Below are 16,607 nucleotides of genomic sequence, written 5' to 3'. Positions count from 1 at the left end.
ATGGACTCACAGGACAGCTGCTCCCTGCTTGCTGTGAAGTCACTGGCCTCTGAGTAGAGTTGAGGGAAGAGGCCATATCAGCGAGCATCCATCAATTCTGACTATTTGACAAGTGACATACTTGTGGGTAGATTCCTGTAGTCATGAAGCCAGGAGAAATGAAACTCAATGCCTTGAAATGCCTCTGTTCTGTACATATAAGGACATATAAGTATGCATAAACATGCGCACACAAACACACCCCCCATGAGCGTACTTGTATCCCATGGCAGACATCTACACCTTCTGTTACAGTGTAAGATCACAGCAAAGGCTCCGTTGCCATTCTGGGAGATGGGGACACTCCTCTTGTGTCTAGAGGGTGACATTTCTAGGAAGCACCAGGAAAACCATATGAATTGGGGTAGGAAGAGCAGCAACAGGCAACCAAATGTTAAGAAGGCCAAAATCTCCTGGTCAATTTCCCGATACGTACATATCCACGAACACTAAAACACTTGATTCAGGGGATGTCCACGGGGGTGGGGGTGGGAAAGGGATGCTAATCATGTGTGCAAAATTCAAACAGAGAAGTTGTCCTCTCCAGGTGAGCCTTCTTCCTGGTTTCTTCATATTCGGGGCAGGAAATGAGTTACAGTCATGGCTGGGGATACCTTATTGCCACGCTTTATTCGTCCATGCTTGCTCAGAGCGATGTAGGTCCCTCGGTACAGATCCGATTCATAGGCATTGTAGTTGTTGGGCAGGAGGGTTTCACGGAATTTGCACTCGTCTTGGAAACTGGGCTGGGGAGAAGAGGAGAGGCAGAGAGCGCTTGTGAGAAAAGACTAATAACAAACACTTTAGTCATATTCTAGATAGCACCATTCCCTCCCTTCCTATCAAACCCACTACATCCCTGCATTGGTAACTAAGATGGGAGGTCTGATTATATCTTCGTTCCCAAGTAGGTCCCAAACCCCTAGGTACTAGGTGCTAAGCCAATGTGGGCATGAACCCCCCAGGGTCCTAAGGGGAGTTGCTAAGACGAGAGCCAATAGAAAGAGCTTAAGTTCTGGTCGCTCAGATGACATTTGATGACCGCTAAAGAGTGCATAAAAAGGGAAGACAGAGCTATATACTTAGGGCTCTCACTCTTGGCAGTATGCTGATGTAGAGACTCTGGGCAGCTGTAGTTAAGAGCCCTCCAGCTTGTAAACCCAGATGTTTGGACTTTGTTAAACTCTGGTAACTATGCATTGAGATTTGAATCAGACAAGGTCTGTCTGTTGATGTTTGTAATTTGTTTGTATTTGCTCTGAAGTTCAGGGTGTTGGCTTTTTCCCCTGAACTAAGCAAATGATATTTGTATGCTGGATTAAAGTAAGCTTGTTAACCCTTAACCTTGCTTTCCTTAGTAAAGCAGATCAAAAGAACCTGTGTTGGCAGCCTTCTGTGTGCTGATTGTTGTTGGTTTTATATAGCCACAGTAGCTGCTAGCAAGATTGTTGGAACAATTCCTCAACAAACTATTCCAAGGAGAATCATAGAATGTAAGAGCTGGAAGAACCCTCAGACACCACCTAACCTGATACCCTCATTTTACAGATAATAACAATAGCTAACATATATATACAATACCTTACAATTTGCAAAGAATTTAAAATATTGTCTAATTTCATCCTCAGAAACTCTTTGAGGTAGGTGCTGAGACAGGTAAAGTGACTTGTCCAGGGTCACGTAGTTAGGAAGGGTCTAAGGCAGGATTTGAATTGAGGTCTTCCTGACTCCAAGTCCTACATCCTATCCACTCCCCTATGAGGAAACTGAGACGCAGAGAGGGGAAGTACTTGCCCACAATCTCATAATGAATTAATGTAAATGCTGAGACTAGAACTCTAAGTCTAGTGCTCTCTCCACGGCCTTAATTGACAATGCTCTATGCTACTCTTGAAGACAGTTCAGTATTTGGGGGAAGCTAGACTTTCATCAGGTGGTGCAATGGATGGGGCACCAGGGACCAGAATCAGGAAGATCTGAGTTCAAATCCAACCTCAGACTCCTAATAGCTGTGACATTTAACTACTCAGTTCCTCATCTGTAAAATGGGGACACACTGGAGAAGGAAATGGAAAACCACTCCAGTACCTTTGCCGAGAAACCCCGATGGACAAAGTCTATGGAGTCTCATAGATTTGGATACTGATCAAGTGAACAACAAATCCTTTCATTGGTTTCAGATTTCCCAGCACTAACCTAGAAGGCAACCTCTCTATAACTTGGCAAATAGTCTCAGAGAACTACTTTAGCGGAAAAAGTCATCACTTTATGGCCAGCCTTGTAATGACTCTTAGAATACAGCTATACAGAACATAAGGGGCAGTGTGGCTTAGTGGATAGAGCATGGAACTTGGAATCAGAAAATCTCGGTTCACATCCTGGCTCTGTTTTCTTGTCTATAAAACGATGGAGGATAAAACAGATGTCCTTTGAGGTTCACTCCAGATCTAAATCTCTGATCCTTTCAAACTAAGGCCCAGTGAAGTTAGCTGATTTGCCTAAAATTGTACAAGTAGGATTTAAATCCAGCTCTACGCTTATACAGCCAGTATTCTCTGTACTACACCTTTCAGCCTCCAATGTTAATTTGTAAAATTTACGTAATCACTTCTTGATTTTCCAAATGTGGGTTCCCCTTTTTGTGGCTTATCTGAGGAAAAGTTATAGCCCTAGACTACTCATTCCTTTAATTTAAAAAGAAGACCCACTCATAAGTTTTGAATGGAACCGACATCATCTCCCAGATAATAATTGCATTATTTGTTTTCTGCATTTTCTGTGGTGTGAACTAAAGTACATCCTGCAAGTGCTTGTGTAGGATCAGAGGATTCCTTTACTCCCATCTCTGGAGACTTCCAGTACTCAGAGATGAATCCTCAGCTTTCCCAAAGACAACTCTAACTGAAGGCAATAAGAACCATAGTGGGGGCAGCTAGGTGGAGAAATGGATAGAGCGCTGGGATTGGAATCAGGAAGACTCATCTTCCTGAGTTCAAATCTGGCCTCAGACATTTGCTTCCCCTGGACCCGGAGGACAAAGTGAGGCTGGTGACCTTGCCCAGCCCTCCTTTACTTAAACCCAGTTCACTTGCAAATCATGGCATCATCTTCCTGATGTCAAGGTCCTCTTTGAGAATGAAGAACAAACAACAGACACTTAGTAGCTGTGTGACTCTAGGCAAGTCACTTAACCCTGTTTGCCCCAGTTCCTCATCTGTAAAATGAGATAGACAAAGAGATGGCAAACTGCTGTAGTATCTTTGCCAAGAAAACCCCAAGTAGGGTCACAGAGAGTCAGATGTGACTGAACAACAACAAATAGCAATCTAGGCCTGAATTTTGTATAAGCCTAGAGTCTGGAGTCCCAAGCCATGAGGTTATATAGACACAACCACCTTGAGACAGGTGTTGAAAATATTTATTAGCCTTGATTTACACATGAGGAAACAGAGGTGGAGAATGATCAAATGATCCAAGATCACCCACCTACAGCCAAGAGGAGGCACTTAAACCCAGATATTCTGACTCAAAGTCTGAAGTTCTTTCTACCATTCCATTTATGGGAGTACGTGCACATGGTACCTTGGAGGACAGGAAGCCCTGAAAACTAATAAAAGAGGAGAGTAGTTGTAACTAGAGCTCACAACGTCTTCCTATAGTGTGTTAATTTGTCAGAGAAAAGAAATGTTCAGATAAAGGGTGTTAGCTTTCTGCCACAAATCAACAAGTTTTCCCCCCACCCCCCAAATCACCTGTGCCTAGAGAATAGTGCTCTCTGCCCTGGTCTAATCTGTGCTAGTAGTTGCTTGAAAGGTGATGGGATTTTCCTACACTATAGCTGAACACACAAATGGAATTTTGATGAGAGCATATGACTTTTCCCAGGGACCCATATAACACAAAGAAATGCATTCACAAAAGAAAAGCCACCCAGGTAACCAGATTCTTCATTGCTTCTGCCATGAAGGGTCCTCACCTGATTTTTTAATTGGCTTTTCAATCAATAACTGTCGTCTTTGTTGTTGTATCATTTCAACCATGTCTGACACTTTGTGACTCCACTGGACTGGGGTCACAGATTTGACCAGCTCTGTAGGGCAAAGACACTACAGTGATTTGCCATTTCCTTCTCCAGCTCATTTTACAGATGAAGAACTGAAGCAAATAGGGTTAAGTGACTTGCCCAGGGTCACATAACTAGTAAATGCCTGAGGCTGGATTTGAACTCATGAATATGAGTCTTCCTAATTCTGAACCTAGTACTCTATCCTCCATGCCACCTAGCTTCCTACTATTGTCTTCACAACCCTAATATAAAGGCCAGTTTAAGGAACACCATCTCAGAGATCTCAGCTTTCCCTGTTTTAATTTACTGTCTACAAGCTGTCTTAGAGTTGGAGAGAAATTAGTGTCCTCATTAGGGATACTGCCTTCCAGCATAGCTGAACTGCCCAGCCTCCAAGACTATGTGAACAATCAAGTTCATTCTGAGTGAACAATCAGGTTCATTCTGAGTGCCTCTGTTTTACTGTTTTTCCCTTGGTAGTCTCATAGAAGTGCTAAAGCCTGAAACTAAGGAGAAGGTGAATCAAGGGGTTGGAATAACTCAATCCTTTGAAAAAAACCATTCATTAGTCTCCTAAGGGAAGGAGGTAAACAGACCTCCTATTAGTTTCATATCATCTGCATAGTCAATTGTAGCAGATTTGGACTATAAATCTCTGAATCTGAATTGGTCACAAGGGAACATTTCTTTGGAAATTGTAGATATAATCATGAGAATATCACTAAAAAAGTTCAGCCTATAAAAGGGATCTATCTAAAGAGAATAAAATGACATGTTTGTAACGTGCTTAGTATGGTGCCCAGCACATAGAAAGTTCTTAATAAAGGCTTGTCTCCTCCCTCCTTCCTTATTAATGGCAAGTCATTTTTGTAAAGCACAAGTGACAATGTTGTCACTTTAATCTACTCACCAAAGAAGCTAAGAGAGATTTATGTGAAGCCAGTACATCTCATTTGGCTATGTGTATATCCAGATCCTAGCAAGAAATGAAAATCTAGTTGAAATCATAGATTTTTCACAGATCCTGGATGGTAAAGTCTTGTGTATTCATTAATTCCACAAGTGACTTAGGTGGTATGACACTTTCATCTTTGTCATATTTGAAAGTTTATAATTTTTTGGCAGTTTTGTCCGGGAAAAAAATTTTTGGAGAAAAATATAAAGAAAATATGTGGGTAGTTTTCCACCTTTTTACAACAGTAGCAGTCAACAAATGCTGAAAATTTATGAAAATTAATGTGAATTTATGTTGAAATAGTTTTTGGTAAAGCTATTACTTTTTTGCTGAAAATTCTAATGATCTGCAAAAAAAAGTGAATTTACACCAAAATAATTGTTTTTTAGTAAAGTGATAAATTTTTGCTGAAAATGCTAAAAATTTATGAAAACTAATGTGAATTTATGTAGAAACAGTTTTTTATTAAAGCTATAGCTTTTTGTTGAAAATACTAATAATTTGCATAAATGAATGAGAATTTACATCAAAATAGGTTTTTTAAACAAAGCAATTTTTTTTGTATTTTTTCTTAAAGTCTTTGATCTCATAAACATGAATGAAAAAGTTTTTACAGAGATACATGTAAAACAGACATGATCATAGTTAATGTTTTAGTTGATTGAGTCACTTCGTCTCTGTGGAGGCAAACTAACTAGCTAGCAAGCTGTACTATCAAGGCTGCCTTCTTGACTCTCTATGGCTTTCTTAACAGATTGTCTGAGTTCTCTTTAACCTCCTAGCTCCTCATAAACCCTTCTCTAGTACGCTGCCCAGCTTGGCTCTAGCAATATTGTTGCTTGATTACTAGGAGAGGGGCCAGCCTGCTCAGTGAAAACAGTTGGATTGTATAATCAGCTGTCACATACTTACTGGATGCCTGTGGACAAGTCACTTAATGAGTGTGGGCCCCTGGGCCTCCAACTCTGTGTGTATTACTAATTCTTGCCCTGCCTACTTTGTAGTGAGATTAAATGACTTGCATCAAATCCATAGTAAATGGCACCTAGGCCATCTGACCCCAAATCCTACAACATGGTGCCTCTCATTACTTTCTCCCTCCCTTGACTCCCAACCACTCTTTAGCATCTAGGTGCAGTGGATAGAGGAAGACTTCTGTTCTTGAGTTCAGATCCAGCCTCAGACACTTACTAGCTATGGGCAAGTCACTTCACCCTGTTTGCCTCAGTTTTCTCATCTGTAAAATCAGCTGGAGAAGGAAATGGCAAACCACTCCAGTATCTTTGCCAAGAAAATCTCAAATGGGGTCATGAAGAGTTGGAAATGACTGAACAACAATAAAAAGGTCCTAAGTGAAATTAAATGTTATATAGATAAGACAATATTTTTTCTAAATCATTTTTTCCTGATCTCATCTTTGACTCCACCACATTCTACATGTACTATCAACACATTAGTAGATTGTAAACTCCCTGAATACAGGAATGATTCAGTTTGCTCTTTAATCTTTATTTCTCCATCATTTTTTCACAGTATCTTGATCCTACTAGGTATCAGGTGTTAAAAAAATGTCTATTGACTTGAACTAAAATAAATTGCAGGTATTTATTGGTAGTTATATAGTAACAATTAAAGTTGTTTGCTGTTAGCACCTTCATATACTCAGCTGTTACAGGTCAGTATTTCTTCTCTCTGTCAGTCAGTCAATAAACATTTTACTAAACTTCTACTATGTGGTAGGCACTATGTTAAGCATAGGGGAAAAGAAAATGTTTTCCATTTAATGGTTCTTGGATTCCTTGGAAGTTTGTGAAGGTGTCTAAGGGATTTGTGCTAAAGTTTCTTTAATGGTGCCTTGAGCAGTAAATAATTGCCCAATCATGATATAAATAAGTTTTATAACTTTGAAATTAGAGTTTTCATAATTATAGGTGGAATAAAATTTTAAAGTTTATAACTTTAGTTATATAATGCAAATTTTGTTTTGGAGCTCTTTTGGGCAAAAGTCATCATTGAAGTTATTGGTAGCACTTACTGAATAAATCCCAAAGAATATTATGAGAAACATATTAAATTACTCTGGAAGTTTACAATACATTTTTGGTTGTTGAAAGGGCTTCTCAGGACAAAAACCATTGGGAAGTATTTCTGTAGTATGAGTGCGAGGAAGCATGACTTTGTATCACTCCAACACCTGCCCCAGAGCTCTGCACATTGTAGAAGCCTAATAAGTGTTTGTTGAATTGAAATGAATGGAACAAGACCGAGTCCCTGTGTTACTTGTTAATTTACATGCATATCCTATGATGCAGGGAATGTTGGCTTCTCATCTCTGTTGAGAAAGAGGTCCAACCACGTGGATGCTGTTAATAAAAGCAGCTACTGTATATTATTACTTTAACAAATGAAAATAATCCCAAAGGATCACATATCCTGGGCTTGTCATGCCTCCAGCCCTGGGACTATATGGTCTTAAATTCCATGCTGATCTAATGGGACATATGTGCAACCAATCTCTCTCTAAAACTTCTCTGCTCTCAGAATGAAAAGAGACAGTTTGCAAAAGGACAAATTAATAAATGTTCCAATGTATATTCTCCAGAGCAAAAATGCTCTTTAAAAACATGGGGTTACAACAATGGCAGGAGAGGTTGTCTCCTATGTTCTCCTGTCCTTAGGCAGAGTTTTATACTAACATCACCCCCAGAAAGAGAAGAGAGGACATCTCTCCAGAGAAGAGATCTGACCTGGGACTTGGGTTTTATTCCTGGTTCTGCTGCAAATGTAGAAGGGAACTTCTAAACTAAGATCCCTTCTTAATTTGTAAAAATGAAAGGGCTAGAAGAAATTGATCTCTGAAGTCCAAGTAGATTCTCTAGGCTCTCCTGGCCTTTCATTTCAACTTCTCACAGCCTTGGCTACTATAAAGTGCTTTCTGTCTATCCTAAATCTCCCTGGCTACATCCTTTTTCCTTTTCTAATCTCATTTTTAATGGATGAACGTCAGGCGACTGAGGTCACTTCTTATTTTCCAATAATTCTTCAACACAATTTATACTGTATTAATCTGCACTTGTTTACACGGCACTGAGAAAATGTTCCCTGGATTTTTAAAAATATTCTATTTGTTTTGTTTCTGCAAGTAGATTGTAAGCTCCATGAGGAACTCAGTCTCTACTCTATGGCATCCAGTACTAGGGCTTGAAATGGAAGGGTTGAATGAATAGCACCTTCTTCCCATAGCCTTCAATATTGATTCCCCCAAACCCAGGGGTCCGGTGCTGTTCATGGATGCATGGGGTATATATGGCTCTTGATTTTACACATCTCCTCACTCCATCAGGGACTTACATGGACTATGTCCCATTCCCTGCAGAGCCATACTTCCTGCTAGGAGCCAACATCAGTTGTTTTAGGTAACTACTAAGTTATATCTCTTCCTCATATTTTCCAAGATAATGCCTTAGACCACAGAATCAGAGAATTATAGAATCCCAGAGTTGGCAAAGGCAACAGAGGTCATCTAGACCAGCTCTCTACTCTGATAATAGTAACAATGTCCATTTAACTTATTTATTGTTTTAGAACCGAGGCTCTAAACCTGAAGTCCATGAACTATTAAAAAATATTTTGATAACTGCATTTCAATCTAATTTGTTTCATTCGTAATTTATTTTATTTTGTATTTTAATTCATGCATTTAAAAACATTATTCTGAAAAAGGGTCCATAGACTTCAGGTTGTAGACTCCTGATTCAAAGGCTATGAAGCTCTACAACATTATTGATGGATGGTTATCTGGCTTTGAGCGGATATCCTCCAGTGCTGGGAACTCACTACCTTCTGAGGTAGTCTGTTCCACTTTTGGATAGCTCTCATTGTTAGAAAATCCTAATAACAGGACCTAATGAAGTACAAGGAGAGAGTTTTTTAAAAATCATGCCTGTATATGCAGAGTGCTGGTCATATCTAAAATAAATACTATAATCTTAATACCAAAACAGCCCAGATATCCAAAGAGAAAAAAAGTTAGTTTTAATGAAGTTTTGTGGTAGGAATATTCTTTGTCAGACCATCTAGGGACACCTTCCTTCCATCCTTCTGTCCTTCTTTCCTTCCTCCCTCCCTCTCTCCCTTTCCTCCTTCCTCCCTCCCTCTCCCTTTCCTACCTTCTTTCCCCCTTCCTTCCTTCCTCTCTCCCTTCTTCCTTCCTTTTTTCCTTCCTTCTTCTTTCCTTCCATCTTTCCTTCCTTCCTTCCTTCCTTCCTTCCTTCCTTCCTTCCTTCCTTCCTTCCTTCCTTTCTTCCTTCCTTCTTTCCCTTTCCTTCCTTCCTTCCTTCCTTCCTTCCTTCCTTCCTTCCTTCCTTCCTTCCTCTCATTTCCCATCCCCATCATTTCTTTCAGCTTTTGGGGAAATCTCAGTCTCTATCACCCAGGGGAAATCCCAAACCTCTGGGTAATTTAACCTCTGGGTACAAATAGCAGCCTTCCTTATTGAAAACCATTTTGCTATTCCAGCTGAGAAGCCACAGTGAGGCAACTCTAGGAGCTTAAGGAGAAATAGCTTGAATGAAATCATCACCCAGCAGGAGCCTTCTTGGCTCTGAGATCAGTCAGGCAATTGTTTTTTTAGATTGTGATAACAACCTCTGAGGCCCCTAGTTTGGTATTGCTGGGTTGTGGAGCGAAAGAAAGGGGGGAAGGTTAGACAGACCACCTGGTCTCCTGCCATACCAACTGTCAGCTGCTGTCAGCGCCCAGGACACAGGCTCTGTAGGGCCCATGTTCCTATCTATCCTAGTGGCTCTCCCATATAGCTGTTTAGAGGCCTGAGTAAAGGTGGGGGTTGGGAGGGAATCTCCTATATCAGAGAAGAGGCTTTCATGAGCCAGTCTTCTCTCTGGCCAAATGCCATGGGGAGAGGAATATTAAGGTTTGGAGCTTCCCACAGGGATTCTCTCTTTTCCTTTGGACACTAACCATTTAAGAATAGTACCTTTTACAAACTTCTGTGCCCTTTTAAAGCTTCTACCTCATGGTGTGCAACGAGGATATACACATGTTTTATACATGTCTCCAGTAGTTAAAAATTTCAATAATTTAGTTCTGTTTTCCATTTATGTTTTCTGGGTTTCATTTCTTTCTTTAAGCCTTTTCTCTTAAAATCTCATAATACTCATCCCTTTTCAGCCACCCTTCCTGGGTAAAATTGTAAAATTTGTTATTAATATTCACAGTCCCTCGTCTTCTCTCTGTCCCTTTTTCCACTTTTAGTATGCCTCCAGCACTCTGCCAAGTGCCCTTGAGAGAAGGCATCATGCTGTCTTAGAGGAAAGCACACGTGATGTTCAATAGTAAGTGAATTCTCAGTGAAGGTGTTGTCTGATGGACTTAAAACTAAATATTTTTTAATAAAACTATTATCTGGAAGCTTCTACTCGGGAGACAACTTGGTATAGTCAATAGAATGCTGAATTTCAAGTTAGAAAATATATATCTGACCTCAACCTTTTATTAGCTATGTAATCATGGAGAAAGGTTTTAACCTCTCTGTGCCTCAGTTTTTCAGCTGTAAAATGAGTGGTACCTTCCAGCTCTTCCTCTATGAAGAGTCAAGCTAATTGGAAAAACATTCTAGGGTCCTTGAAATCTTTTCATAAAGGTGGCTGCCTACTCTGCCTAGTGGTGAAGCAGAGGCAGCTGGACAGCGCACTAGAGCACTGGGCTTGGAATCAGCAAGAACTGAGTTCAAATCCAGCCTCAGACACTTCTTATCTGTGTGACCCTGGGCAAGTCACTGAATCTCCATATGCCTCATTTTCCTTGACTGTAAAATGAGGACAATATCAGCACCTTACCTCCCTGGGTTGTTGTGAGGAGCAAATAAGAACACTTGCAAAGTGCTTATCATAGTGCCTAGCACCTAGTAGGTCCTATAAAAATGCTTATTCCCTTCCGTTAATTCTCTTCCCCTAAATTCCTTGTACTAAGTCTTTTGGGAGATTCATAGATTAGATCACTACTTATTCCCTGAAAACGGGAAAAGATTGTTTAATTTTTGTCTTGGTACCTTTTGCAAAGTGCCTGACGTATAGTAGGCTTTTAATAAATGCTTGTTGATGTATTGTTCCATTGATCGTTGAAATTATTCTGTCCCACGCTCACTATCTATCTCTCTGAGATGGTTACTTTGTTTAAGAATTTTTTTAATACTCTGTTCTGTCCCTCCCTCTCTCCTCCATCCCCCATTCAAAACCTTCAAAGGAGATAGATGACCTCTAAAAGACATTCACCCTTCATCTCCAGGAATGACACCATCCTAGACATTCAAAAACCCACCTTTGGTCAAGCCCACTCTAGCATTTACCAGCCTTCTCCAACAAAATATCTTTCCCCAAATCCTTCCTTAAATCCCTTTCCTTAACTTTCAAAACCACTTCCTCCTTGTGTGTTTCCAGTGGAGGTATAGCAGTCATGTCTTGACACATACTAACAATTTGTATTTCTTGAAAACTGCTTTGGGCTGGTTCTTGTCCTTGGGGTTAATGATTTCACTTCTTTAACCTTTCCTAATAGGGACTGTATTCCAGCAGCAAACAGAGCACACATCAGCGGACTGGAGTGAGAGTGGAACATGCTTGGAATGTGAATATGGTAAGCAGTAAATCCTCGAATCTCACAGGGAAAAAGGTCATCAAGCTCAGCTCTCACCTATGACATAAAATAAACCTTTCTCTCTACCAACAAGCCCAGTATTTCTTTTCAAAGAAATGGTGATTTAAAAAAAAAAGCATTAATGTCATAAGTAATAAGGAAAATGATTCTACAACCTGGGAACCAGAGGATTTGGACCTGGGTTCAAATTCTTTCATTTTCTACTTAGTGACCTTAGTTGAGTCACTTGCCCTTTCTAGGCCTCAGTTTTTTCATTTTATGAAATGAGAGGGTTGGTCTATATGACCTTTGAGGCCCCTCCAGCTCTAGGTCTATTAACCTATGAAACCTGAAGAGGAAAAACATTTCATGTGGGTTGCAGAGAATTCCTTACCTCAATACCCCATATCCACTGGAATTCAACCTCTCTCCAACCACTTTCTGAGAGAATTTAAGCGTCATGAAGGCAGACACTGTTTCATTTTTTTTCCCTTTGTACCCCCTAGCACATAGCATAGTGCCAGGTACGTAGTGGGTACTTAATAAATGCTTGTTGATTGATTGTGGGAAACAAGAACTGCAGTATGTCAGCAGTCATTTTGGGGGGAAGGAGCAGTCAAATCACTTTAGGTCATTTCTGTAAATCTCTCATAAAGTGTGAGAAACAGGAGGTCTTAGTCCCACAAACTCTATTCCTACTTTAGACTAAGTGTGCCCCACCCAAAGCAGTCTGAGAAAAAACAAGGTGGAGGAGGTTTTCCCTCATTAGGGCTCCCCAAATTCCTACAGACTCTGAAGGGAGAGAAAATTAAACAGAAGAAACAGGATCATTCTGTCATTACTTAGACCCTAGAACAGGGGTTTTCAACCCAGATAGATTTTAGAGGGTCTGTGACTTTTCATGGGAAAAATATTAGATAACTATTTCAATATAATCAGTTTCCTTTGTAGTCCCATGTATTTTATAGTATGCATTTAGAAATAAACATTATCCTGAGAAGGAGATATAACAAAGACCTTTTTTTTTAAATGAAGACCACCCCCCCCACCCCTGCTTCGACCCTAGATCTTCCTGAGAAACTTGTTTATTATGATTCTCATTCATTTGCAGAGCTTCAGGAGAATGGGAACATTAAAGAAAAGGCTCCATGTACTCACCGTCCCATATAGTCTTCCTTTACTGTTCATGGCCACAAAAAGAGCACTCCTTACCCCAAACAGACTCACTACACCTCGGTCCACTGTTGAAATTTCCAAGAGACCTAAGTAAAAAGGAAGATTATAACATTAAACTCATAGAACGCTCCAGGGGGAAGGGCTCCTAGAGGCCCCTTACTCCAAAGCCCTTATTTGACTGAAGCAAAAAAAAAAAAAAAAATGAGACCTAATGAGAAAGAGCAGCTTGGTCAAAGTTGGCCTTGGGAGCAAAGAAAAGCTTGGGAGCAGAACCAGAATGGGAACAAGGACAGATTTGACTAAATCTGACTAGAACCTCTGGATTTAGGGACTTGAGGAGGGCATATAATTCATGCTTCTGCCTTCAAGATTGGTCCAAATTTCAGTCTTCCAGAAATGCTGCATATGTTAATCACCTCCTCCCCCAATCCTACTCAGTTTCCCCTCTTTTTTATACTGACCTCTGGAAAGAGACAGTGTGGAATTGTGGATCAAGAGCCCGGGTTCAAGCCCTACCTCAAACAGGTAACCCCGGGCAAATCCCTTAATCTCTCAGTGCCCAAGGCAACTCTCTATAACTTGGAGGTGCAGTCTGGCTTTGCTAGAGGGAATTTCCTCAAGGGAATTCCCTAGACAGAGGAGATCATCAGTTCATTTCCCAATCGTAGCATTCCTTAGTGCCAGCTCTTTCCTGTGTCTCAAAGCTCTTGACAATCCAGAAGTACTCTCTGGCATCTAACCCAGAGAGTTCAGCTATCTAGTCAAATGCCATCACTGCACTTAATTTAATTTGCGGTCAAACAAAATCAGTCCTTACCAGGAGAGGACCCACCAGTAGGAGAGTGGGTCAAAGTCTGTGTCTACCTCATTTACATTTAAAATCTAGCCTCTCCCAAGACATCACCGGCCACAAAGAGCCATTTTCTGGAATCAGTGTAACTTAGGAGAAAGATCACTGAAATGAAGCAGGAGCCAAGGCTTGCCAGGCGTGTGACCTTAATAAAGTCCTTTCTTTCTGGGTCTCAGTTTTCTCATCCCTAAAATAAGGGAGTTAGATTAGATCTCTAAAGTCTTTTTCGAGATTTATAAAATTTAGAACTGGAGGAGACCTTAGATAGCATCTATTCTACTCTCTCATTTTACAGATAAGTAAACTGAGGCCAAGAGGGATGAAGTGACTTGCTGGAGGAGGGATGAAGTGACTTGCTGGACACAACCAGCTAGTAGTCAGTGACAACTTCCTACTCCAAGGTTATATGAATTGGCTGGTCTGATCTCAGACTGGTCTGCTACAATCCTTAAACCCTCAGTTTCCTCAGTCAATCCCCTCCCCCCAGGTTCTGGAATCAGGATATTGTCCCTCCCCCTCTCCTACACCTACCACCAGCATGACATTTTAGAAAGAAGAAATGGGTGAGAAAAGAGGAAGGGGGTGGGATAGGGATTTTGGAAGACCCTGAGCTAGAAATTGCAGACTACTTTCCTCTCCTCCTCTGTGGAGCAAAACCTTTTTTAAAAAATAAGCTGGGTTCTAATTTGGTCTAAGTATTCCTGACACATACTCCCTCATGGTTTCTAAAACTGAAGGAACTCCTGGGATCTTAATAAAGTAATAGATAGGACTTTGCTAATCCTGTAGAGATAATTAGTAACAATAAAAAAAATAACTTAGTACTTTACAAAGCACATCCCTCACAACCACTCCACGAGGTAAGTAGAGCCAGGAATATTATCTTTATTTTGCACTCAGTTGAGTAAACTGAATATCCGTAGCTATGCAGCTAGTAAGTGTGGGAGCCAAGATTCAATTGCAGTCTCTGCCCATCTCCCAGGCCCAGGCCAGTATTCTTTCTCCTGCACTACACTGTCCCTCAGGTGCTCAGAGAGATGATGGTGAGAGGCTGTGAGGATTCATTAGCCAATCACTTGCCACCACAAAGGGTCAGATTTGAATGGGGGCAGTGGGAAGGAAAGTGGAAGAAGACTGACAAAGAGGACCCCCCCACACACCCTTTTTATAATATATCTGGAAGCCAGACCTCCAGACTCCAGCAAGCTTCCTTCCCTTGAACCACCATAAGGGCACACTATTTTCCCCCACCCTTCTCTCCCAGGGTCCTTATTCCCCAACCACCCCACCAGAGGCCACTGTACTTACTGTAGGGATTCTCCTCATGGGTCCCACTGATCCTGCCATCTGGGGGCACCTGGAGGTGAAAGCCGATGCCCACGTTGCAATACAGCCTCCTCTGCCTCTTGATCCCCAGCAAATAGCCACTCTCCCAGTTACTGCGGGATAGCCTACCAGGCAGCCCAGCCTGGGGCTGGGACCCCAGCAGTGTCCCCCAGCCCCTTTCCAGGAGCACAGGGTTGGCCAAGCCACCCACCAGTGGCCAGGGTACCAGCATGCCAGCCAGAACACCCAAGAAGATGAAAGCCCACAGCGTGCCCCCAAGGCAACCTCCTCCTGCAGGCATAGTGATGAGCAGCTTCTGTGGGAAGGCCATCCACCTTGCCTCCCAGGCACGTGGTCAGAATTAATGGCCCTAAAAATACCGCCCTTCTTGTTTTTCTCCCCTCAGCATGGCCGCAGGGGCTTATTTTTGGAAGGCAGACTACAGCTCCTGACATGAAACCAAAACCTGCCTCAGGCACTCGGGCTGGGAGCAAAGGGACCCTGGCTGAGCCTCTGAGGATGGTGGAGACCATGGCTCAGAGACTGTCTCCGGCTCCCTCACTCTATCCTGCTTGGAGGACAATTATATTTTATTTGACCTATCTTTAGAGTTCAGAAACCCAGCCCTCCTCTATACCCATCATCACCCTGACGTCAACTGGCCGAGGTCACTTATCCAGAGCTGTAACATTAACCTGCTCTTCGGCCCTGGCTCCCACCACCCTTCCCTCCCCCAAGGGATGTGGAGAGCCAACAGACGCTGTCATGCATGTGAACTATGAGGCTGGAATGAAGCTTGAAGGAGCATCCCTGGAAAGGAGATAGTTGGGAGGGGGGATGGGGAGCATGTGGTAATCAGGAAGAGAAAGAAGCAGCGAAGGACCCAAATTGGGTAGTTTGGCAAAGTCTGGTTGCTTATTTCGAGGTGAAAGGATCTGAGTGAAAGTTAGAGCTCATCCCTGGGCCATAGGAAGGCTGGTGATGGTTGTGGCCCTAAGGAAGGCGTCAATGAGGAATTTTCATCGCAGAAGTGGGTAGGGAGTGGGGAAGGGGAGAAAGGGCTCTATCTAAAGGCCCTGAAGAACCAAACCTACAGTGCAGGTAAAAGTAGGGTCTTGGGTGAAAAGGGACATCCCTGAAAGCAGAGCCATATATGCCTAGTGGTTGTGAAAAACCAGACACTTTTCTAAAATGTGGAAGGAGGGACACTACTAACTTTGGATATTCTGCCCAGAGGCTTGAATTGATGGAGACTTTGTCCAGCATAGTTTGCAATCCCCCTGTTACACTAGAAGGGTCATTCTCTAATGGTCTGATCTAGCCCACTCCCTTGACTACTTAATGCATCTGGATGACTGTAACCTCATCCCAAAGTCTCTCTCTCTCTTCTTCATACTACAGACAGTAGTCCCAAATCCTTTTCTCTCCACCTTTAGATTTCTCCTCACTTGACTCTCCTAAGCCCCTTGCTCATACCTAAACCCAAAGTCCATTATTTCTTACTTATGTTTCTCAAATATTCTTTGGAATAAACTTGAACA

The 16,607-nt window shown here is 41.8% G+C and overlaps 1 protein-coding gene across 1 annotated transcript; it reads right to left on the bottom strand.

Moving 5' to 3' along the window:
• Positions 1-608: 608 nt before the first annotated feature.
• FGF6 (fibroblast growth factor 6) lies at positions 609-15,397 on the bottom strand. The gene is made up of 3 exons (XM_036762140.1): positions 15,049-15,397; positions 12,873-12,976; positions 609-785 (listed from the first exon to the last, which is right to left on the bottom strand). Exons 1-3 carry the CDS (start codon positions 15,395-15,397, stop codon positions 609-611), a joined length of 630 nt encoding a protein of 209 aa, XP_036618035.1.
• Positions 15,398-16,607: the final 1,210 nt, after the last annotated feature.

This window comes from Trichosurus vulpecula, chromosome 5 (assembly GCF_011100635.1).
Source record: "Trichosurus vulpecula isolate mTriVul1 chromosome 5, mTriVul1.pri, whole genome shotgun sequence".
Taxonomy (NCBI): Eukaryota; Metazoa; Chordata; class Mammalia; order Diprotodontia; family Phalangeridae; genus Trichosurus; species Trichosurus vulpecula.
The sequence above is the reverse complement of the archived record's forward strand: the minus strand, read 5'-3'. Positions and strand labels throughout refer to the sequence as shown.